At 40.8% G+C, this 24930-nt stretch overlaps 1 protein-coding gene and 1 pseudogene across 1 annotated transcript; one reads left to right on the plus strand and one right to left on the minus strand.

The window, feature by feature from the left end:
• Positions 1-1191, plus strand: part of LOC115010736 (tubulin alpha-1C chain-like) — a 3729-nt pseudogene extending 2538 nt beyond the window's left edge.
• Positions 1192-1797: 606 nt separating this feature from the next.
• Positions 1798-24675, minus strand: jph2 (junctophilin 2). The gene is made up of 6 exons (XM_029435474.1): positions 23867-24675; positions 20327-21143; positions 6731-6849; positions 4293-5221; positions 3748-3845; positions 1798-3641 (listed from the first exon to the last, which is right to left on the minus strand). The coding sequence occupies exons 1-5, from the start codon at positions 24243-24245 to the stop codon at positions 3765-3767; spliced, it is 2325 nt and encodes a 774-aa protein (XP_029291334.1). The 5' UTR covers positions 24246-24675; the 3' UTR covers positions 1798-3641; positions 3748-3764.
• Between the last annotated feature and the right edge of the window lie 255 nt (positions 24676-24930).

Raw genomic sequence — 24930 nt, forward strand, 5'->3', positions numbered from 1 at the left:
AAAAACTACTAATGTGGCTTTCGTTTTTTAAAGTAAGCATTTGTCTTGTGGTTTTATTTGTTATATTGCCTTTATTGTGTATGTTTACATTGTAAAGTTCATTATTAATGTGATCTTCGTCTCTGTCCTCAGTCGGACCAGTGCACTGGCCTTCAGGGTTTCCTGGTTTTCCACAGCTTCGGAGGGGGCACCGGCTCTGGTTTCACCTCCCTGCTGATGGAGCGTCTGTCTGTCGACTACGGCAAGAAGTCCAAGCTGGAGTTCTCAGTCTACCCAGCTCCCCAGGTGTCCACCGCTGTGGTAGAGCCCTACAACGCCATCCTGACCACCCACACCACCCTGGAGCACTCCGACTGTGCTTTCATGGTCGATAACGAGGCCATCTACGATATCTGCCGTAGGAACCTCGATATCGAGCGTCCCTCTTACACCAACCTGAACAGGTTGATGAGTCAGATTGTGTCCTCCATCACTGCCTCCCTTCGTTTCGATGGTGCCCTCAATGTTGATCTGACTGAGTTCCAGACCAACTTGGTGCCCTATCCCCGTATCCACTTCCCTCTGGCCTACATATGCCCCTGTAATCTCTGCTGAGAAGGCTTACCATGAGCAGTTAACGGTGTCAGAAATCACCAACTCCTGCTTTGAACCAGCCAATCAGTTAGTGAAATGTGACCCTCGCCACGGTAAATACATGGCTTGCTGCCTCTTGTATCGTGGTGATGTGGTGCCCAAAGATGTGAATGCTGCCATTGCCACTATTAAAACCAAGCGCACCATCCAGTTTGTGGACTGGTGCCCCACTGGTTTCAAGGTGGGCATCAACTACCAGCCGCCCACCGTAGTCCCTGGTGGAGACCTGGCCAAGGTCCAGAGGGCTGTGTGCATGCTGAGCAACACCACTGCTATTGCAGAGGCCTGGGCTCGGCTTGACCACAAGTTTGACCTGATGTACGCTAAGCGTGCCTTTGTGCACTGGTATGTAGGTGAGGGTATGGAGGAGGGAGAGTTCTCAGAGGCCAGAGAGGACATGGCAGCTCTGGAGAAAGATTACGAGGAGGTTGGAGCTGATAGTCTGGGAGATGAGGAGGATGATGAAGGAGAGGAGTATTAAACAGGCATACATTCCCCATTATTGATCTGTGCCTTTTTTATTAATGTCAAAAAAATAAAGTTGGTTTGTTGACAGAACTTATTGTCTGCTCTCTTCAATACACTCACTGTTAAAGGTTAAACATGCATGAATGCATATATACAGTACTGTCAAAAGTTTAGACTCCTCATTCACATTAAATGTGTCCAAAATATAATTAGTTTTATTTATATATGCTTGTGTAAAATATACTACATGTATGATATATTTAAACTATATTCTCACTTGATGTTCACTTTGCTCTAAAAATGTTTTGTTTAGAGATGCTCTTGCTCACTTTAGTCACTTGGGGGCAATGGTGTTCAACAAAAATGGCAAACCAAATTGTTGCCAGTAGATCAGCTACTAAATTACTTTCACAGGACTTCAGTGTTCTGTTTGCAGTTCTCATGTTTAGTCATTTAAAATGTCAGTTGTGTCTTTACGTGAGAATAACCCAAACCATGGTCTATTTTAAAATAGGGTGTGATATTCACTGTGGCCCATGGGAGGGATTCAGGAGTGTTATGCTGGCAGACAGGTGGTGTTTAAAAATACTTATTTCTACTGTTGGACTGGATACTGTGATAATTAAGAAATGCATCTAGAAACTTGTAAAGCCAAAATTGGATGAGGCTATATAATGAAGAGAACCCATTCACAAGTGTTGTAAAAGTTCTTTATTTTCAGTTTTGTAGTTTTGACCAGGTTTGCTTACAAATGAATGCTTTTCTTCAAATTCTGCAAAGTTATTTTACTTTAAATTCACTAAAACAGACAAAACAAAATGGCTTCTACATTACACTGACCTAAATGAATACAGTCTTATTGCACTTACAATTGAGTTAATCTTACAATTGTCTCCTGTTATCATTAATGCATTTTGTGTGTTAAGGATCAGTCATTGGGCATACAATTTGTTCCAAACTATATAGATTGTGCATTGTTTTCATGCAAAAAGAAGCGAAATCAGTGGTCTGTGCTCATTTGCAAAGGTAAATCAATTTCAGCTGCAAACCTCTTCTTTTTAAAACGTATTAAATGGCTGAAAGGACGAGGGAGAAATATTAAACGGCTCACCTGGAAAGTACTCTTCAATGTAAGACATGGAGTTACGAACCATTCTACGCGTTTTTTTCTCCAGCTCACAATCATGAGGTAATCTGACCTTTTTTTTGGGAAATAAATAAATTTAGTGTTGAATATTAGCCTCTGATAAAAAATACAACTGAATATTTTGAATGCTGAAAAGATGTGCACTTCAAAACAGTACAAAAATACAGACACATGCACACAAAGTGCCCTCATGCATACGAAAGTTGAAGTTGCATTTGGCTCTAAAGCACAACAGGCCCTGAATATAATGCAGTGTGGAACAAAGAGGACAGTTTTCTACACTGAAACATACATGAAACCATGATTAGCTCACAGGCGCAAACCTCCCGCCGCTGCTGTTGTATTGCTATAAATCAGCAGGTTGAGAAACTTTACTACAACATACAGTGGGTGTATTTAATAAGATAAACCCAGCCTTCATTTTCTGCTTGCTCATTCTATTGCAAAACATACACAACTGTCATTTAAAAACCCCTGGGTGCTTAGACAGCATTGTATGAGAAACACCACAGGAAAATACAGTACAGTGACACTCGTAAGCTTCCTATGTTCCGTCTCTATTTGCTTTATCAGCTCCCAAAACCAAAGAAGCAGAATGACAATAAATGCACATAACTCCCAGTGAAAATAGAAAGTTTCACAGTGTAGTCTCAAATGATCTGAAATGTAACTTAAGAGACTGAAGAGCAACAAGATGAAAACAATAAACTGTTAGCGTTGGATTACAGTTTGCAGTATTTCAACAGTGTTTTCTGGAGACACATTTCAAACACTTCTTTAATGAATCTTCTGCTTTTTAACGACACATTGGATATCGCAGATAATTCAAACAATGATCGTGACAGTTACAACTCCTAAATCTTAGTGGAGAGAATATTCAGTCTGCATGTTATCAACATACTCATAATACAAACAAACATATCTTGTGACAAAGTGTAATTATCTTACTGACTGAGATTGTCTAATCAGCCAGTGTGTGCCAATTAAAGATTGGTTAAAATCTTTTTTGGCAAAAATGTTGACACACTTGTGACACACTGTGACGAAGATGCATTGAGACTTCTCCAGTGTAAGCACTGAGGACATACTCTACCATCCAGCCCCGACCTTAACATACAAACATCATCATATTCAGATGTTCTGAATCTGGTTCATGTCCTTCAGTTTGTCAAACCTCTGGAAAAGAGAGGCGCTTCACAGAGCCTCACACAGTCACACCAACAAAAACCTTTAGAAAAGCTGCGGTGGTCTGCATGAGGCTTCTTCTTCTTCTTCTTCTTTTTCTTTTTCTTCTTCTTCTTCTTCTTCTTCTTCTTCTCCTCAGCGGTCATCTTTGATCTCTGGTCCTAACTGAGGAGGAGGCAGGCCGTCCCTCTCCAATACTGCTGGTGACCTGCAGGAAAAAGAAACAGTTTGTCTTTTAATGGATTCCTTTCACTTGAATTTGTATGTTGCATGTTTTGCTGTATCACAGTTTTGACGTCATATTTATTTATTACCTGAGGTGCACAATGTCTCATGACAAAATGTGTACGAAGAGAATGGCCAGGCCAATGTTGAGCATGATGACCATGCAGATCATTATGGTGTTAGGGCCCTTTAAAGCAGAGGAACACATGAGATATGAGGGCAGTCAATGCAGTTGTACATCTTGTGAATGTGCAGAATGTGTGCTAATCAGCACAACCCACAGTACAGTCAGTGTGTACAGGAATGTAAAATGTTGACCTGATGATGCGCTAAAGGAAAAATTCAAGGAATCACCAAATTTATTACATTTATTTACGTCTGTAAACTTCATGCGATTCTACATATTTTACTGAAAACCATCGTTGTGAACCTGCTGGTCAAATCAGGGGATCATCAAAGTCAGCAGGATCCATCCTCTGGGGATCATGAATGTCGGAAGAAATCGTAATTGTAACGTGTGGAATAGTTGTTGAGATATCTCAGTCTGGACCAAAGTGGTGAACCGACCATATAGCCGCGCTGCCAACATGCCTAAAAATAATCAAATGTGTGTCGTGTATATTTACTGTCTTACCTCCAGCTCCAAAGACTCTGCAGTCCCCTCATGATTTGAGCTCAACACCATGGCCTTCAGTCGGGCTTCTGCTTTGGGCTCCACCTTCGGGGCTGGTTTGGCAACAATGGCTTTGGCTTCCACTTGCTTTGGTACTGGTTTCGGTTCAAGACTGGGTGTAGGTTTTGGGGACGGAGCTGGGCTGGGTTGCCGTTTTGGTAATGGCTTTGTCTCTGCTTTGCTGGGCGGCCTGCTCACCTCCCTGGACTCCACTTTGTTCTCAGAGACGGACGGCGTTCGCTCGTGGACTGATGGAGCTCTTTCAGTTTTGACCTCTGTGGTTTTAGGCTCGGGGGTGACAGCTTTGGAGATGGGGCGCGGTGCTTCTTCGTCTTCTTCTTCTTCTTCATCTGGAGAGATGAGGCTATTCCTAACAGAGGCAGCAAGTGCAGGAGTGACATCTGGAGCTTTCACCTCTGAGTCAAACTTTTGCAGGGGCTGGATCTCCAGGTCAGAGCCCTGCTCGTTCTTGTTGCTTTGACGGCTGGAGTTGCGAGAGGGGCCACGACTACTGGGGGGCCCTACGCCCTCAGGTGCAGCTGAGGCGGGGGCAGAAATGGAGGTTGACGGGGTAGTGGGGCGACTACTGGACCTGCTGTTGGACTTACTGCTGCCTTTACTGCCCCCGTCTTTAATAGTTTTGTCTTCCTTCCAGCTTCCTGGACAGAGGAGTTTCGGGTCTTCCTTGCTCATGATGCCTGGGCTGGGGGAGGGGGTGCGGGCTGGGGATGAGCCAGGCATGAGGCTGTCCAGTTCATTCATGATTGGGCTTTCGGGCGGCGTGGGCAGGGGCTCCTCCTCGGATAGAAGCGGCTCATGCATGACAGTCTCTGTGTTCTCACTTCCCTCCATGACCTCCTGTATCACCCTCTTCTTCAGATACTCAGGACCTGTGTGAGACCAGTTCACCCAGTGTATTAGAGTCATATATGATAAAGGGACAGTTCACCCCAAAATCAAAAATACACATTTGACCTCTTACCTGCAGTGCTATTTATCAACCTAGATCGTTTTGGTGTGAGTTGCAGGGTGTTGGAGATATCGGCCGTAGAGATTTCTGCCTTAGCTTGAATATAATGGTGCTAGATGGCACTCGGCTTGTGGTGCTCAAAGCGCTAATTAAAAGTCTCTTTCCAGGAACTATTTTCTTTCTACCGAGCTACAACTGCCAACGAGTGAGCACGAGCCATGAGTGGACGAGTAGATGCACGCTACCTTCTGCGCGGTGATACAGTAGAAAGAAAATAGTTGCTACATAAAAACTGCTCACAACAAGGTCTGTGGATTATCTTGAGTAACCGGGTCATGATTTCTGGAAAGAGGCATTGCTGTTGTGCAAGCAGATATCTCCAGCACTCGGCAACTCACAGCAAAACAATCTAGATTGATAAATAACACTACAGGTAAGAGGAAACATATGTAGCTTTGATTTTGGGGTAAACTGTCCCTTTGAGAGCAATAATAAGCATTCTGCTCTGGATTGAATGTGATCTTATAAAACGTTGTTAAATTCAAAATAATTATTTATGTTATTTTCAACAAACCTCGTGAAAAGAATAAAACAAACAACCCTTATAGTCGGACACGACATATTTGCTGTTATTTTTTATTCATGTTTACTTCCCCAGCTGGTCTTTGTCGGTCAGCCCTAATCCAATGTGTTCCTTCTGGAGACATTAATCTAAATTAATCCCAAGGAGAGCTGGGAAATGTAGTTCACAGCAAACATTACTCAAGCTGGAGTAAATAGTGCATTTTGTGCGATAGTGAGTATTTGGGGCAGCAGGATGGTGCATGTGGTATTACGTGAACATAAACTACACTGTGTGTGTTCATTAAAATCATCAGTTTGGTTCATTCATGTGTTTTTTAGATAGTTTTTAGACAACAATGGAGCTCTATGGCACAAAGGAAGAAGATATATTAGGGGTTTGGATACACAGAGATCCACATACACACTCAGAAGCTGGATGACTTTCTGATGAAGCTCTCTGCTGAGAGAGAAAGCAAGAGAAAACTAGCAAGAGGCTCCTAAATGGCTGCTGTGCTTTTGTGTGAACGTGTAAGTGTGAGTGTCGCCAGACTCGCAATGAAACTGATATGATCCCTTCGACCCAATAAGATGTTCCTATTTTAGACATTCAAATGCGACTACCCTTGTGTTGAGCCTCAGCCAAGGATCTGCCAGCTCAAACCGGAGGTATGCACAGAGACTCATTATAAACTACATACATGGTTAGTGGTGGAAGAAGTACTCAGGTCTTTCAAATATAAAGCTAGTGAGAGGACTTTGTCTGTGTTGTGCATCTTGTGGCATTCACGTCATTTGGGAAAGATGGTAAATATGAGCGTCCTACGAGAAACATTATTTATGACGTACAGATGAGAGGTTCACTGACCTGGCTGGTAGAAGGACGGGGAGAGCTCTTTGGCCACCATTCGGGCGATGCTGGACTCGCTGTTGGAGGCATGAGCGGCCTGGTCAGCTCCGTCTGACTTTGCCTTTGAATGGGTCGTCCTGCAGAGGGAACAGATGCAACACAATTCATAAATCACTGATACTACAATGTAATAGTTCCAGTACTTAACTCCTCATAAAAACCACAATAAAAGTTGGTCATCTGTTTGTCTTTATGCTAAGCTAAGCTAGTTAGCAGCTGGCTGTGTCTAAGACTGTAATTACTGCACAGACATGAGAGTGATGTCTTTTCAACTGTTGGTGAATAAGGGTATATACCAAAATGTTAAACTTCTATAACAACAAGCACAAATTAATGATGATAATGTCATGTTCACACTTTATCAGATAAGATGTTTTCAGCCGTGTTTTTGCAAAACTTTAACCTTGTTTAATTGCACAATTCTGTTGAACATAATCAAACCAAAAATATATCAAATAAAGCAGAAATGATTGGTGGATCAGCAGCAAATAAATATAGACACGCTGATTGGCCAAGAGGGGAAATGCATCAAGCTGCTCTCAATTATTAATTGGGTCCACACACCCTGAACAACCCTCCAATCAACTCAGGGGAAATGACGAGAAGTACCAAAGAATGCCACACAATTACAATTTTGATCAAGTTCCCTACTTTTGGCTTCTCAAATGTGAGTATTTGCTGCGTTTCTTTATATATGTGATTATAAAAGGAATATCTTTGGGTTTTGAAACAAGCAATTGGCCGACATGTTTACTATTTTCTGACATTTAGATCAAACTATTCGTTGATTAATCGTGAAAATAATCTGCAAATTAATCGATAATGCAAATAATTGTTCGTTGTAGCTTTAGTATCACAACCGGTGTTCTCGCAGCCATCAGCCTGCTTGAAGAGCAAATGTACAATAGAGATTATGTCATGATGCAGTCGTAAAACTGGCAGAATGCAATACTGTGAATGTTGTGACTTAATTTGCATTACTACACTTTGGGTTTTACTTTCATATGATGTGGTATACAGTATGTAATTGATCATTATGTCATATCTTTACATGTGTTTTATTGCACTCTGACCTTGACCTTGATCTTTTTAACCAAACAAAGTGTGAACCTTGAATGTGAAACCTTAAGAGATGATGGCTTAAAACAGTTTAACCAAAAATACCGCAGCACAGGGGATTGTTTATAGTATTCAATCAGGGGTGGCTGCTGGTCAAAGGGCTCATTACACCTCCTGTCTCGATAGCTAATAATACATAAGCTATCGAGAGAGGAGGTGTCCTTTTCTGCTGTTGGGCTGGGACAGAAATAAATGGTGCTTTTATCGCCCCCCCAAGCAGGACAATGAGTTATGGCTGGAAGTTACTGAAGGCTCCATCATCACACTTATTTCTATGTGACAGAGACGGAGAGGGGTCACTGGAGCGACACATTCTGCTTCAGAAAGGTTTGGACCAACAGTTTAAGATCAAACACGAATGTAACCCTGAACCTTAACCCTTTAAATGATTGGAGAACCGGTAACAGAACAAATCTGAGCACATAAGTCTAACAAATATAAATATTGTACTTTTTATTCCACTGCATTTATTTGACAGCTACAGAGTTACAACTACCCAACATTACTTAAAACAAGCAAGCAAGCCATTCTGCATAGTCAGTACTTTTACTGCTGATACTTCCAAGTATGTTTTGAAGATACTACTTCTACTTTAAGTGAAAGTTTAAAAGGAGTATTTTTCAGTACCGTACACAAATTAAATAAGACGAGCCAATAAACTCAAAAATCTACAATACACCGTAAATGCAACAAAAATGGGGAGCACATTTTCACAATACAAATAGTAGCAATATTTACTTCCTATCATCCCTATTGTTGTTATTGTATCTTATGTTTCTGTCTTCTCATAAATCAACACCAAGAGTCTCGAGCTCTACTTAGGTGATGCTTTGAGCTAAATGCAAACAACATGCTCACAATGACCATGCTAACATGCTTAGCAGATCTAATGTTTACCATGTTCACTACATGACTTAAGCATGTTACAGTAATGCTAACGTATAATGTTTACCACGTTCACTACATGACTTAAGCATGTTACAGTAATGCTAACATATAATGTTTACCACGTTCACTACATGACTTAAGCATGTTACAGTAATGCTAACATATAATGTTTACCACGTTCACTACATGACTTAAGCATGTTACAGTAATGCTAACGTATAATGTTTACCATGTTCACTACATGACTTAAGCATGTTACAGTAATGCTAACGTATAATGTTTACCATGTTCACTACATGACTTAAGCATGTTACAGTAATGCTAATGTATAATGTTTACCACGTTCACTACATGACTTAAGCATGTTACAGTAATGCTAACATATAATGTTTACCACGTTCACTACATGACTTAAGCATGTTACAGTAATGCTAATGTATAATGTTTACCACGTTCACTACATGACTTAAGCATGTTACAGTAATGCTAACGTATAATGTTTACCATGTTCACTACATGACTTAAGCATGTTACAGTAATGCTAATGTATAATGTTTACCACGTTCATTACATGACTTAAGCATGTTACAGTAATGCTAGCGTATAATGTTTACCACGTTCACTACATGACTTAAGCATGTTACAGTAATGCTAACGTATAATTTTTACCACGTTCACTACATGACTTAAGCATGTTACAGTAATGCTAACTATAATGTTTACCACGTTCACTACATGACTTAAGCATGTTACAGTAATGCTAACAGTATAATGTTACCACGTTCACTACATGACTTAAGCATGTTACAGTAATGCTAACGTATAATGTTTACCATGTTCACTACATGACTTAAGCATGTTACAGTAATGCTAATGTATAATGTTTACCACGTTCATTACATGACTTAAGCATGTTACAGTAATGCTAGCGTATAATGTTTACCACGTTCACTACATGACTTAAGCATGTTACAGTAATGCTAACGTATAATTTTTACCCACGTTCACTACATGACTTAAGCATGTTACAGTAATGCTAACGTATAATGTTTACCACGTTCACTACATGACTTAAGCATGTTACAGTAATGCTAACGTATAATGTTTACCACGTTCACTACATGACTTAAGCATGTTACAGTAATGCTAATGTATAATTTTTACCACGTTCACTACATGACTTAAGCATGTTACAGTAATGCTAACGTATAATTTTTACCACGTTCACTACATGACTTAAGCATGTTACAGTAATGCTAACGTATAATGTTTACCACGTTCACTACATGACTTAAGCATGTTACAGTAATGCTAACGTATAATTTTTACCACGTTCACTACATGACTTAAGCATGTTACAGTAATGCTAACGTATAATGTTTACCATGTTCACTACATGACTTAAGCATGTTACAGTAATGCTAGCGTATAATGTTTACCACGTTCACTACATGACTTAAGCATGTTACAGTAATGCTAACGTATAATGTTTACCACGTTCACTACATGACTTAAGCATGTTACAGTAATGCTAACGTATAATGTTTACCACGTTCACTACATGACTTAAGCATGTTACAGTAATGCTAACGTATAATGTTTACCCACGTCACTACATGACTTATAGCTGTTGTACAGTATATGCGTAACGTATAATGTTTACCACGTCACTACATGGACTTAAGCATGTTACAGTAATGCTAACGTATAATGTTTACCACGTTCACTACATGACTTAAGCATGTTACAGTAATGCTAAGTATAATGTTTACCATGTTCACTACATGACTTAAGCATGTTACAGTAATGCTAATGTATAATGTTTACCACGTTCATTACATGACTTAAGCATGTTACAGTAATGCTAGCGTATAAGTTTACCACGTTCACTACATGACTTAAGCATGTTACAGTAATGCTAACGTATAATTTTTACCACGTTCACTACATGACTTAAGCATGTTACAGTAATGCTAACGTATAATGTTTACCACGTTCACTACATGACTTAAGCATGTTACAGTAATGCTAACGTATAATGTTTACCACGTTCACTACATGACTTAAGCATGTTACAGTAATGCTAATGTATAATTTTTACCACGTTCACTACATGACTTAAGCATGTTACAGTAATGCTAACGTATAATGTTTACCACGTTCACTACATGACTAAGCATGTTACAGTAATGCTAACGTATAATGTTTACCACGTTCACTACATGACTTAAGCATGTTACAGTAATGCTAATGTATAATGTTTACCACGTTCATTACATGACTTAAGCATGTTACCGTAATGCTAGCGTATTAATGTTTACCACGTTCACTAACATGACTTAAGCATGTTACAGTAATGCTAACGTATAATTTTTCCCACGTTCACTACATGACTTAAGCATGTTACAGTAATGCTAACATATAATGTTTACCATGTTCACTACATGAATAGGGGAATGTCAGTTTTGCATGAATACATTATTGGACAATTAGAGTTCTGACCAGATGGTGGCGCTAAATGAAAAGGGAGAATATAAATGTCTATACCAAATTTCAAGGCCACTCATCCAAGAGTTGCTGTGATATTTCAGTCTGGACCAAAGTCCAGGACTGACGGGCCAACAGACTAAAAAACATGGAATTTGCGTGCAAAGAGTTCAAGGCTGCTGCTGCACATTCACTGGGAGAATTACTGATTGTGATTACTCTGTGGATACTTCACATACTGTAACTTTACACTGAGCTGAAAATAGCTCCCCGGTCCACTTGAAGACTCAGTGGGGAAGGTGCTTCCCACTGGAACAATTAGAGGCTCCCTGTTGGAGATGGATGAGCTCCACCTGTCCACACACATTCAGCACCTTCCGTCCTCTTCCACGAACCAATACACCCTCAAATCTCACATGTTTTATAATTACGCTGAAATATTTTAGGACAGCTACAACCTATGCACTGAATGGGTATAGCAAGCAATAATACAACTTAAAACTAAATCATACCCCACAAATAGAAACAGTCTTTAGGAAAACATCTTCAAATTTGTCAGGTATCTGAAACATATGAAGTGAGTATCATGCGTAGTTATGAACGTATACAAATGTTTTACAATGGACAAAATATATCGTATCACTGAAACGTAGTTCTTAATGGATAAGGTTGGAGACTGTTCTCATTCATTATTCGTACTCGTACCTACGAAAAGTAATGTCCTTTAAGGAAGTCAGGTGGCGACAAAGTCCGCTTAGGGTGGAGGTCTGGGTCAAACAAACCCGAGCCTACACCCAGGAGACCAACCAGTTAACTTTGACTTATTTTAACTTAATTTAATCTAATTTAAGTACGTAGGTAACGTAATAAATGTACTTATTTTAACGCAAACCACAATCTTTTAGTAGTAATCCTGTTGCCTAAACAGGTCCTTGTGCAGTGATGTGGCTCGATGTTCATAGGACAACACGCACATAATAAGAATAACCTTTCGTAAGATATCATTCTAACCCTTGTATGTTGAAGGTTGACCTTATTCTATATTTTTCTCATTGTCAACAAATCTCATGAAAAGACCAAAACAAACACAATATCTTTCAGTACTTTCTGACTTCCTGCCATGGTTTGTTTTTAAAGGCTCAGTAATTTCCTTAAACAGCTGCTCACTGTAGTTTTTATCTAACATTAGTCAAATAGAAGGAAATAATGCATTTGCTGGGGACTATTTTCAGCAGCGGATTAATCCACATTTGGTGCCCTAGTGAGTATTTGTGGCAGCAGGACGGTGTGTGTGTGTGTGTGTGTGTGTGTGAGAATGAGTCAGATAAACTACAGTGTGTGTTCATGGTAATGAGGAACATGTCACACAGTGCAGCAGTGAGGCTCATTGATGTTTTTGTACACCAATGGCGGGTGTAGTAATATTATTGTAACACTCTGATAGGGGCCATTTTGCATAGTGAGTTTGATTCTTCAAGTATATTTTGAAGATAATACCTCTGTACCTTTTTACTCAAGTGAAACTTTAAATGAAGGAGTACTTCTTCCAACACTTCAGTACAGTACATCGATCATATTAAGTAGAGCCTTCATTCTTTATTTAATTAATTTTGTTCCAGCATAACTCTCAGCACCATAAATGTGCAGAAACGTCAGACTTGAGTAGTGCGAACCATCTCATGTCCTTGAGAGAGGAGTAAGCTCTCACCCCTGCATATCATTGTGAAGGAAAAACAGATTTAACCCATGAAAACAGTCGAGTTGTGCTGCGTCATTGACTGAAAACAACCAGTGCCACCAGGACTGAAAGAGCAGCTGATTACTGAGCTGTCTTCTTATATTTGTAGAGGACCAGCTGTGTGGTACTATATCCCTCCACTGTGGTTATAGATGCTAAAGTTGGCTAGCATAGCTGCTAATAGCATGATAGGTGGCAGAGCTAATATGTTTTGTTTGTTTTGATTATGACCACCTGGCCACAGAAAAGCCATTACCGTCCATATGCTCTGTTATATCACTCTGTCACTGCCATGCCAGCTTTTACAAAAAGCTAACCCTGTCTAAAAAAACAAAGGAAAAACATATTTACTGAATAGAAAAGTTCAGAATACTTAGAAAATTACTTCAGTTCAGTTCATGACAATACAACTGAGAAAACAAACATTTCTTTGGAGTCAGGCTGTTTTTACTCCGTGTGTGTGTGTGTGTGTGTGTGTGTGTGTGTGTGTGTGTGTGTGTGTGTGTGTGTGTGTGTGTGTGTGTGTGTGTGTGTGTGTGTGTGTGTGTGTGTGTGTGTGTGTGTGTGTGTGTAAACATGACACTCTTGAGGAGTGATGAGATGAGATGCCAGCTGTGAACAATTGTACACCTTTTTTTAAAAATCTTAATTTAGCCGGTGCAAAATGTAAAAGCCTTTCTTCAAATAAGTCCCGTTGTTCTGCTGTTTTGTAACTATTTGTTTTATGTCCCGCTGCTGATGGGGAGATATTCTGGCATGTGCCCCTTTATCTTCGTGGAGGGGCCTATTTAATCGCGACGTATGTGTACGTGCGTAGAGGGAGAGGGAGACAGAGTGTGTGTGAAAGAGTGATTTAGGGTCTATAAAAAGACGACTAAATGTTTCAGACTATAATCAAATCACTTTGTCAAAATACACGTACATTAAGAGCTAATTGCAACCTCATTACTGCATTGCTAAGAGGTCACAAATGGAATACCTCAGAGGTGGAAGAAGCACTCGAATCTCGGATTACTTATATTTTCTACTGAAAAGTAACTGTAGTTGTCAAAACTACAAAATGTCCCTCTGAGATTTAAGTACTTTACTTTAGTAAATGCATTTAGTTACTTTCCATCGCTGGAATACGTACAGAGATCTCAACAATAGTCCTAAACTGAGGTCAGAACTGAACTTTATTTACAAATGTTGCACACAAAATGCTCGTATCAGCAGTACAGTATGTAATCCAAACCGCAGAACTAAAGCTAGGTGTGGTACATGTATACGCCAACCCTTTATACCCAAGCACTTGCTTATGAGCTGTGTCATATTTATATCCGTGGAACCATTTGACACCACTGCTGACGCAAGATGGACCGAGATCTGTGCTCTCTAACTGCCGGCGAGCAGAGGAGCTAAAGCGTACAGTGGGTGATGGAAACTAAATCAGCAAGCGGAGGTGAGCACCATTTTGAAGTGTTTGATTTGCTAAAACAGGACAAGAGGGAGTAAAGTAATAGGTGATCAGTATGCAGACAAACATAAAAAGCTGCTGCGATTCATCTTAGAATCTCTGTGTCTGTGACTAGGCAGGAAAAATGGGGTTTTCAGGCGAGGGGAGGGGGGAGGGGGGATAATCAGCTGTTGCATTCCCCTGTGATTGTGATACAGCAAGAGTGCGCCTGCCCATATATAGTCAGGGTTCCTCTGTGACCACAGGGCCCCTGTGTGTGTGTGTGTGTGTGTGTGTGTGTGTGTGTGTGTGTGCGCGTCATTTACACCCTGTCCTGCCACACGGGTCCTCCTTCAGCCACGCAACAGAACATTATCCACAGAGCGTCTGAATGCCAGTGGACGCTCGGCTAACTGGACCTGAAGAGGACAGGTCTGGCATCCCATTCAGTGCATAGGTTGTATTTTTAACTGTTGACTTCGTTGCCAAAGGATCATGGAGTGATGAAACCACTGCCAGGAACAGATGTGTCATGTCTCCACTGCTAGTATAATAAACAGATTTCAATTCAACGTGCAGGAACACTCAAGAGGGGCTGTTGTTTAGTTTGTGTGGTGTCAAAAGTAACAATACAACAATGTAAAAATAATCCACTGCAAGTAAAAGCCCTGCTTTCAAAATATTAATGCAAAGTAGGTGTACTAAAGTATTTAAAATGTGTATAAAAAGTACTGAAAATAGCCCCATTGACTGATATATTATTAGATTGCTAATACAACTGTTTTTTTGTAGTGTGTGCTTGTATATATGTTTAATTTCTGTTTTATTTTGCTTAGTACTTGTTGTTTATTTTACAAAAAAAGGTATATTGTGTAAAAAGATTATTTGATTTGATTATAAGAGATTGTTTATACATCAATATGTCAGATTTTACTGTTTTAGCTGCTCAACGTGTACTGTAATGCTTTATATATAATGTTTTTCTGTAGGAATCTGAAATAGTGATGGTTGAGCAGTATTTAAAAATCTAAATCAACTAATATTATCAAGCCTTATTAGCCTGCAGGATTTGTTTTATTTTGAAAGGCTGCAGCACAACCTTTGACCCCTAACTTCACACCCGAGCAAACAAGATGTCTCCAGCTGTCAGATAACTAAAGTGGAGTAACTTAAAAGTACAATATTTCCCTCTGAAATGTAGTGGAATCGAGTATAAAGTAACATAAAATGGAAGTAAGATTACAAATAATTGGAGCAAATGTTCATTCCACCACTCGTCTTTCAGTAGTTTTGAGTTTTACACATTCAAGATGTGTTTGGTTTGTAAAGGCCACCGACGTGTTGCTAACAGCAGTCCTACATAAATACTCAGCTTCTACTCTCAGCTCAGTCCAGGCGCCTGTCGATGTGCTGGAGGTGAGCTGGGAGCACTGATGCAACGAAAACTGGCCCATAACTCTTATATACTGCTTATCCTTGGGAGTACAATATTTAGATTTCAATCTGCCGGGACAGGGGTCTGCAGTCCGTCAGCGCTGTAAACACTGAGCTTATTTCAGGTGCTGAAGACGACTGTGAAGAAAAACAACACTTGTACGCCTTGTACGGTCACAGACAAACTGAAGGTGTGTGTGTGTGTGTGTGTGTGTGTGTGTGTGTGTGTGGTGTGTGTGTGTGTGTGTGTGTGTGTGTGTGTGTGTGTGTGTGTGTGTGTGTGTGTGTGTGTGGTTTTGCGCACGAATGAACAATAAACTACATAAGAACAACAGTTGGATTTATTGATTCCTTGTGCATTGATTACCGACTGCAATGCGATTAGACAGCGGTTTAGATGTTCTCATTTTGTATGCTGATGGAACTGGTCCCTCATTAAGTTAAAGGAATAGTTTGACATTTTGGGAAATGTTCTTATTTTGCTGAGAGTAAATTGAGAAGATCAGTCTACCAGCACCTCTAAAGCTAAAACCTTAGCATGTCATATCTAATTTGTGAGCTTTAGAGCTGTTTCCAGTCTTTATGCTAAGCTAAGCTAATTGACTAGTGCTCTTATATGCGTAGCTTTTATTGCTGAGCGGACTCATTGTACCGTTGACCCTGTGTGAACCTACATATGACTGTTGAATAGTCTTTTATGCTTCGGAAGGTGACATTACCCACAAGAATCCAAGTGTCAGCCATGATAAGAGCTGGTGTATTCTCTGAATGCTTCCTTTCTTATCTCCTCTAGCATAGGGTACACTGGACCATCCTTTATGAAAGAAAAAGACATAATGCCGTCCCACAATTCCTTGTGGCAGCAACATTTAGATCAGGGGGGGGAACCTTTTTCCTATCAAGGGCCATTTTTTTTTACAACATCCTTCGAGGGCCGTACTAATTATTGAACTCATAACCTCTGCAATTTTTTTTTAAGACACAGCCCAGTCATTTCACCTTTCTGTTATGCTAAATGCAAAAAAGCAACTTTTTTATCCATGTATCTTTCTGTTTTATCAGAAATCAGAAATCCTCTATTAGTCCCACAACGGGGACATTTATCTTGTCACAGCAAAAGAACATATAAAGTAAAAAGGCAGTACACAATAATTAAATAGAATTAAAAATGATATAAGTACCAAGAGGTTGAAAATAAAGTGAGTATTGCACATGGCAGTGATAACTGCACAGCAGTGGAGGAACAGTCTGTTCTTGGTGTGGGGGTCTACCTCTCTATCTGTCCATGTTTGTATATTCCGCTCTGCAGAGAGCTGCTTGTTGGACCAAACTCCGCCGAAGAGCGTTAACTTTATCCAAACACTCGTCCTTTCAGCTCGTGCAGTTTGGCATGTTTCGTGCTGTCATGATGCTCGACATAATTGTTATTATTATTATTATTATTATTTCATCACCGCAAGCGCGTCCACACAAACTAGGCATACTACTACTTACACTAATAAATAATCGTTCGTCCATTTCTCCTGGAAAGTGACATTCCGCACCCACCTTTCTCTGTTTTACACTCGCCATGCTGCGTTCACTGACGTCAATGACAGTCTCGTTTAATATTGAAGTTTTTTACATGACATGACCACGTGATGACACGTTCCGCTCGTGTTGTGTTCAAGGACCCTGACCGTGGCCAGGAAAAACAGTCAGTTTTTATTTTTATTTTTTTTTGCGTGTGTTTATGAATTACCTCGCAGGCCGGGTCAAATGGTCTCGCCCGGAGGCTGGAGGTTCCCCACCCCTGATTAAAAGCAACACACGTCCACAACCTCCACCGTCGCTATTTATTTGTACACTATGGATACATTTAAAGCCTCCTTGTTTGGAGGTGTGATTGTGTGTTGGACAGGAATCCTTGTTTGAATTGTACAGCATTGAGTTTGTCACTGCACTTGTGTTATAAATAAAGTTGCTTGAAAAACAACATCCGTAGCCGAGTGTAAGTGCAGTCAGATTCTCTTGGCACCACTGTTGTCTTTTTCCTAAGTCCTTAGATTCTCCTTCACATCTTTACTTGACCTCATGACCAAGTAAAAGTGGTTACAAAAAGAAATGTGACGTAATTCTTTTGATTATGTGACCGCAGCTTATTCTTTTAACGCACTAAGCAAGTTTTTTTTCACACCCTGTTTGTACTTTCCGTCATCCGCCCGGCAGTACCCCCCCAACCCGCCTGTTCACCTGTTGCCCATTTCCTTCGTTAGTCGGTATATTACCGGCCTATTTCCACTCATTCCCTGCCAGATCGCTTTGTGCCTTTTGTTTTTGAGCCATCGCAACCTGACCCTGACCCTGTAATGGTACCTGCCCATCTGCCTATATATATATATATATATATATATATATATATATATATATATATATATATCTAAGTCTGGCAATAAACTAACAAAGTATCCTTGTCTGAATTAAAATGCCATAAATGTTCATACTGTTTTGCTGAAATGAATTACTGAGGTCAGAATTGTTACTGGTGGTAAAGTCCTCTGGCCAGTTAGGAGGTGATGAGTTAAAGTGAAATGCAAAAGTTAGATTTATTTAAATACAGAACTTGAGTAAAAGAGCACGTTTGCTTTCCACCATGGATCATAAAGAACGTGTTGTAAGCGGGCAACGTTAGGTTACATTAAATGAAATTCCTCCACACCAAGAGGTTACATCTGGAACAAGTTTTTAATCCTCTGGAAGAGTCAGACAAAGCCTGATTAAACCCGATTTAACTTATTATGAACATTGGCTCTTTTGAATCTTTGACTGCAAGGACGAATAACAGCATTTATTTTAATTTAGACAAAGAAGGAAAATGGAAAGTAAATATTTCTACAATCTTTGCATTCCTCTGTTTGCTACAAGCTGAGCTCACCAAACACTACTGTTACTAATACCACCACTATCTCTACACCCAGATGAAAGATGAAATTACCTTTTTTGTGTAACTTGGGACAGTTGTGCTTCAAATGGTGCAATCATTGCAAAAACTAACCTCAGAAATACTGTTTTAGTGACAGGTTTTTTACGTTTGAGTGCTAACAACTTTGATGACCATGATGGGCGTGAACATTTGGTTATCCAGAGCGTGATGGGAAGTCTTGTGGTTCAAACAGTGTGACTCTAAAGAGCCCCTTTAGCCACTGCGCTCAGTATTTCTTATCTGTAAAACAGTATTAAATAAACACAACGGTTGTGTTTTCTATTATGGGAATTGTTGTGATCAGCAGCCAGAGTCCGTGTGACTCTGAATGAATGAAGTGTCTCTTTTATTGCTATGGTCTCTATTTGAGCTGTTAGCCTCATTTACCTTCACGCACTGCCCTTTGAGTAAAGCTAGGTTTGTTCCTTCAGCATTAAGCATCAGAAAAATAAATACTCTCACCGACGTTCAGAAGGTATTTCCAGAAAAAGAAAGAACTGATGCTCAGAGATGTACAGAGCTCCTGAGAGGTAAGGAACGTTCTTTTCTGAGATACTTCTCTCGCAATTAATTTTGAGTTTTGCATGGAGTTTGGAGTTCCCTCTTTCCCTGTTTTACGATATAGTATAAATAAACAAGGTAGAGACGGACTGTAGCTGTGATGATGACTTTATCTTTGGGATGATGCTGTGATTCAGCAGCAGTCTGAGCAATAAGGACAGACACAGCTTCACCCAACACAGCCAGACGGAGCAGCTGCAGCTGAGCTCACAGCCAGCAGCTGTATACTGTCGGCCTTTTGAAAGGAGTAATAAGCAATAAATGCCTCATATAAAACGCCACATCGTCGCTCCTTTTTATTATTATCTGCAGAGCATTCCCCTAAACTGGCAGTGTATTATAAACTAGACTGAACACAGACTAACTGCTCCTTGGGATCAAGGCGAATGCGAAAATGATTGTGCGGGAACACAAAAGAAATTCCCACAATGACCCATGATGCTGACTTGTTCAAACTAAATTTGTTATGTGTCTTTTCTTAACCCTTTTTCCTTGACCTTACTGGAAAACGTCATCAGTTCATGGAAAGATATTAAGGACATATCATAAGGACTTTGCAGGGACTAAGAGAATCTGACTGCATTTACACCGGGCGACGTATTTATGCAACGGCGGATGATATTGACGTAGGTCTTTAAATGTTGCTGCAGCAGGGAATTGTGGGACGGCATTATCTCCTTTCTGTACGTAAAGGAGGGTCCAGTGTACCATATGCTAAAGAAGATAAGAAAGTAAGCATTTAAGCACCTTTCCATTTAGAGAATTCAACAAGCTCTCATCATGGCCGCCACTGATACTGATGATCATGTCACTCAGTTAGGAACCTTCCTTAGCTTCAACCGAAGCCTAGAAACTCAAACCTGTAGATATTTCCGTGATTAACAAGATGAAAAAGAAATAAGAGTTATCGCTTCGCTCATCTGTTCTTACCTAGAAGCAGCAATTTCTGCCTTCTGTTTGCCGATGGCTGCAGCCCTCTGAGCGCCCTCCACCGCCCGCTCTACCTTCTGCTTGATCTTGGTTCCCTTCAGCTGGATCATCCTCTTCTTAACGGCCTTCACCAGCAGGTTGTTCACGTACTTGCCCTCCTCCTTCCCTCCCTCTGCGAAGGTGGTGCAGCCGTAGCCGTGTCTCTGGTTGTTCAGCCACTCGCCTTCAAACTTCAGCCCACTGGACCTTTCGCTAATTCCATATCCTGAGCGCTTGTCGTTCTTCCACTCGCCCATGTAGACCTCTGTGGTGGTGGCGTCAATGTCGGCCTCCACTGGTGGGAAATCCTCGGCTCCGGCCAGGCTGTCGTCCCCGATGCTGATGGTGGAGTGGGTGTCGCTGGCGTTGGAGCTGAGCGCCGAATCTGTCCTCAGGAAGCTGAGTTTGCTCTTCTGGCTGGACAGCGAGGTACTTGAGTCAGACTTCTTCAGCTTACCCAGCAGGGAGCCCCTGCGAAACAGGCCCTTCTTCTTTGGTTTCACAGCCTCTGGGTCCACCTGGAGAGTAAGGGCGAAGCCTCCACGGGATGGTCCCAGCTGGGTGGGTGTGGTGACGGGTGTCTCCTCACCTGAGGCGTTGGTGGTAGTGATGATGGGGATGTCTTGCTGCAAGACAGTGCCGTTGCTATGCTCGCTACGAAGGGAGGTCAGGGAGGTACGAAGAGGGGAGCGGACAACTGCTGCCATGCCATAAGGTACGCTCTGCCGTACCCCATAGCCGTGCCGCATCCCGCCTGTGAACTGACCCTGGAAAGTACCTGGAAACATCAGAAAACAGGGAGTTATTATTTTCTAACTTGCAACACGGACCAATCAGAAGTTACTGTATAGCCATGCTAGCAGCGTGGCTCTTGTGATGGCAATGTTAGTCTGTCTGTAGGTTTGTCCACCACTTGTCCAGACTGAAATATCTCAACAACTATGAGATGCTTTGCCATAAAATTTGGTTCAGACAATCTCTGAACCCACATGATGAATAATGAGGATTTTGGTTTTCCTCTGAATTTTCCTCTAGTGCCACCAGGAGGTCAAAGTTTGCATTTATCTTGCAAAATATCTCAACATCTACGGGACACATTAGCACAACATTTTGTACAGACATCCATGGTTTCCAGATAATAAATCCCTCTGTGTTTGGTGATCCTCTGGCTTTTCACCCATCTAGCACCATCATCAGGTCAAAGCTTTCATTTGTACTTTCTGACCAAATACTGGCATGACTAAATACATTCCCATCAGCCTCAGCTGTAGTTTGTGTTTAGTACTAATCAGAAATCCTTTATTAGTCCCACAACGGGGAAATTCACCTTGTTACAGCAAAATAACAAGAAGGTAAAGTGTCGAATAAGGAAGCGTTAGCATGCTAATGCGCTAAATAAAGATGGTAAACCTGCTAAACATTATACCTGCTTAACATTGTCACTGTGAGCATGTAAGCATGCTAATGTTAGCATTTAGCCCAAAGCCTCACAGAGCTGCTAGCATAGCTGTAGACCTTTAAACATGGCTTGGAGCGAAAATAGTTCAGTCCATAACAAAACCACCCGTCCTTTTATTTCTGCCTGAATGTCATGGATATCTTTAGTGTGAAAGGTTCATTAATGCTCTCACTGACAAGTCATCTTGAGGTCCGGTCTCATGCTATAATTGACATGAGTGTGGATTATAGTGACAGCGAGGCCTCAGCCCGTGAGGCCAGGAGGGCTATTATTACATCCTGACATCTGGTGCTATCACATCCCCCACCGCGACTTCCACCAGACTGGGCTTTAAAGCTGATGAGTCAGCTGTTAAAGAGGGGAACCACTGCTATTGTACAAGCAGAGATCGCCACAATCAATTTGACTTTCTCACCTATTTAGTTTCTACTCAGTCGAATGAACGAGCTGGGGGATATGCATGCATCAGAAGCTTCCAGAGAGCATCTACGGATTAAACACTTCACTTTCAACGTTCAGGATTGTTTGTAACCTTTTAATTTGATCTAATCTAATCTGTACTGTTCACAACTAATTCTTGATGAGTGTAAAGAAGTTCAGTTACTCAATTACTTCATTTAAAGAACAATTTTAAGGTATTTACTTGAGTGTTTCCATGTTATGCTGCTTTATATGTCTACTTCACTACATTTCAAGGTAAATGTTGTATTTTTTACTCCGCTGCATGCACCTAAAAGTTATAGTAACTAGTTATTTTGCAGATTCAGGTTTTACATACACGAGAACTGATAGTATAGTATAAACTATTATGCATTAATTAGTATATATGCTTATATAAAATACTTTTCGCAGAGCTTTCTCTCGTGACAGAGTATTTTTAAATGTCAGTATTACTACAGTTACTTCAGTAAAAGATCTGAATACCTTCCATCACTGTTAATGATGGTGTAGTTTAACAAAATGGAAAGAATCCTGCAGGGTGTCCTGCAGGGTGATCTGATTTCCAACTAGCTTTGAGCAGCTCTTGACTGACAGCAGCAGGGTGGTATTTTCTTCTGGTTACACACAGACATCACAAACTAACATGAGGATCACCAGCCGGCTCTGTTTGGGATTCGTCTCCACGTCTCCTGCAATGAACTTTGTGACAATATGACCATTTGGCTTCGGGGGGGGTTTTGGTCTTAATGTTGCATGATGTAGTTATCGTCCTCTCACGAAATAACCACACGTAGTGTAGAAGTGGAAATAATCTTTTAACTACATTTCTGCACTTAAGAACTATTTTGAGATCCTTCTTCTGTATTTCCATTTTATACTACATTATTCATTGTACTCCACTACATGTATCCATCAGGTTTACTTTGCAGGTTTATCTTTTAGATACACAACATATAATCAACAAATAAAATATATAATATGCATTTTTATTGGTTAAAGTAAAGTAATTAGGAGTCAGTTTCACTTAAATAAAGGATCTGCATGCTTCCTCTATTGCAGAGGACTGCAGCTGCAATTCTAATGCACAACCACAAGTACATTTACTTAAGTATTGTACTTATATTACGTATTTGTGTGTTTCATACTTCTACTCAACACTTCAAAGGCATATATTGTACTTTTTAACTCCACTACATTTAGTTTGTCACTTATACTGTTAAGATAAGAGTCCATTGATCCCTATGGGGGTTTAGCAAGCTACCCAGCAATACAAAAAATATAAATAAAAATGACAAATATATATATATTATGCATTTTTAGTAGATTACATTTACCAGCGGGTTGTAAATATGTGTTTCACCAGCACTTTTGGCACTTTACGTATAATTTAGTGCTACTAGCTGTTAGTATATGATATTTTGAATGCAGAAGTTTGACTTGTAACAGAGTATTTTCACACTGTGAATACTTTTAAGGATCTGTACTTCTTCAAACACCACTGGTGTAATCTACTCCACTTGTATCTTCTGTCACCACTGTGTTTTTTGTTATTGCACTCTAACAAAGTCTAACTCGAACAAGTCTGAATTTGTAAATCTCACCTCCATCAGCATATGTTTCTGTCCCATATCCATCCTGAAGCCCATTATTCCATGTCCCTTCATACTTTGCTCCACTGCCAGCACTGATCCGTATGCCATATCTCCCTTTGAAGCCATGAGTCCATTCCCCTTTGTAAATCCAGTGTCCTTTGGTTTCTACTCCCAGGCCGTGACGCTTCCCCTGCGACCAGTACCCCTCGTATGTGTTCCCGCTGGGCCAGGTGTAGACTCCCACCACCTCGAAGCCGTAGTTCCAGGAGCCGGAGAACTCGCCCTGGCCTTTGGGTCCGGTGCAGATGCCATGGCCGTGGGCTTTGCCTCCCTCCCAGCCTCCGCAATAAGCTCCGCCGTCGTCAAACTCAAAGCGACCTCCACTCATGCCTCTCCGCAGCCCAAGTACGCACCGATCAGAAAGTTTTAAATCTGTTACCTGGCTAAAGATACCGTCAGTGTGCCTTCACCTTCACCTGACATCAAAACTGGCTGGAGATATCCTTGGTGCTGAACTTGAGGAGGTTTCTTCTGTTGGAGTTGGTTTGGGGATTTCTGCGCTTGTCCATGGGCGCACTTCACACTTTACAGAAACTTGAATGTGTCCTTCTTTTACTCCAGTGTCTTCTTCTTCTTCTTCTTCTTGGATCAGTGTCTTCTTTCCAGAGTAAATGATGCTGCGTTGCAAATTTGGATGACTAGGTTATTAAATCTAATTATTTCTTGGTTTTCTGTCTTGACAAGCCACTGATCTTACATGGCTTTTTCCAGGTGGCCACAGAGAAAAGCCCCTTTCCCCCTGCCACCCAGCTATCTCCTGACAGTCGCTGCTGTTGGGAAATATTTTAGCAGACCTAACAAGGCGACCAATCCACACACACACACCCTTCCAAAAATACAACCCAATCCTTACTCTGCTGCCTGCAAGGAGCCATGCCAGAGTCTTGCCACCTCGGGGCTGAAGTACATGCCATTCAGGACTCTGCTCTCTATACGTTTCCCCCTGCAGTTAATGCAGTAATTATTCTCTAATAGGCCATTAAGCTTGAAAAAATAGCTAAATAGTCTATTCA

This window comes from Cottoperca gobio, chromosome 7, assembly GCF_900634415.1.
Source record: "Cottoperca gobio chromosome 7, fCotGob3.1, whole genome shotgun sequence".
NCBI lineage: Eukaryota > Metazoa > Chordata > Actinopteri > Perciformes > Bovichtidae > Cottoperca > Cottoperca gobio.

What these genes read in the sequence shown, in the direction of transcription:
- jph2 (XM_029435474.1), bottom strand. Translation starts at nt 24,245, where the DNA reads ATGAGTGGAGGTCGCTTTGAGTTTGACGACGGCGGAGCTTATTGCGGA. An exon ending in AGAAACATATGCTGATGGAG is followed by an intron (nt 21,144 to 23,866) that starts GTGAGATTTACA and finishes TGATGTTTCCAG; the next exon opens with GTACTTTCCAGGGTCAGTTC. An exon ending in CCCGTCCTTCTACCAGCCAG is followed by an intron (nt 5,222 to 6,730) that starts GTCAGTGAACCT and finishes GGTCTCACACAG; the next exon opens with GTCCTGAGTATCTGAAGAAG.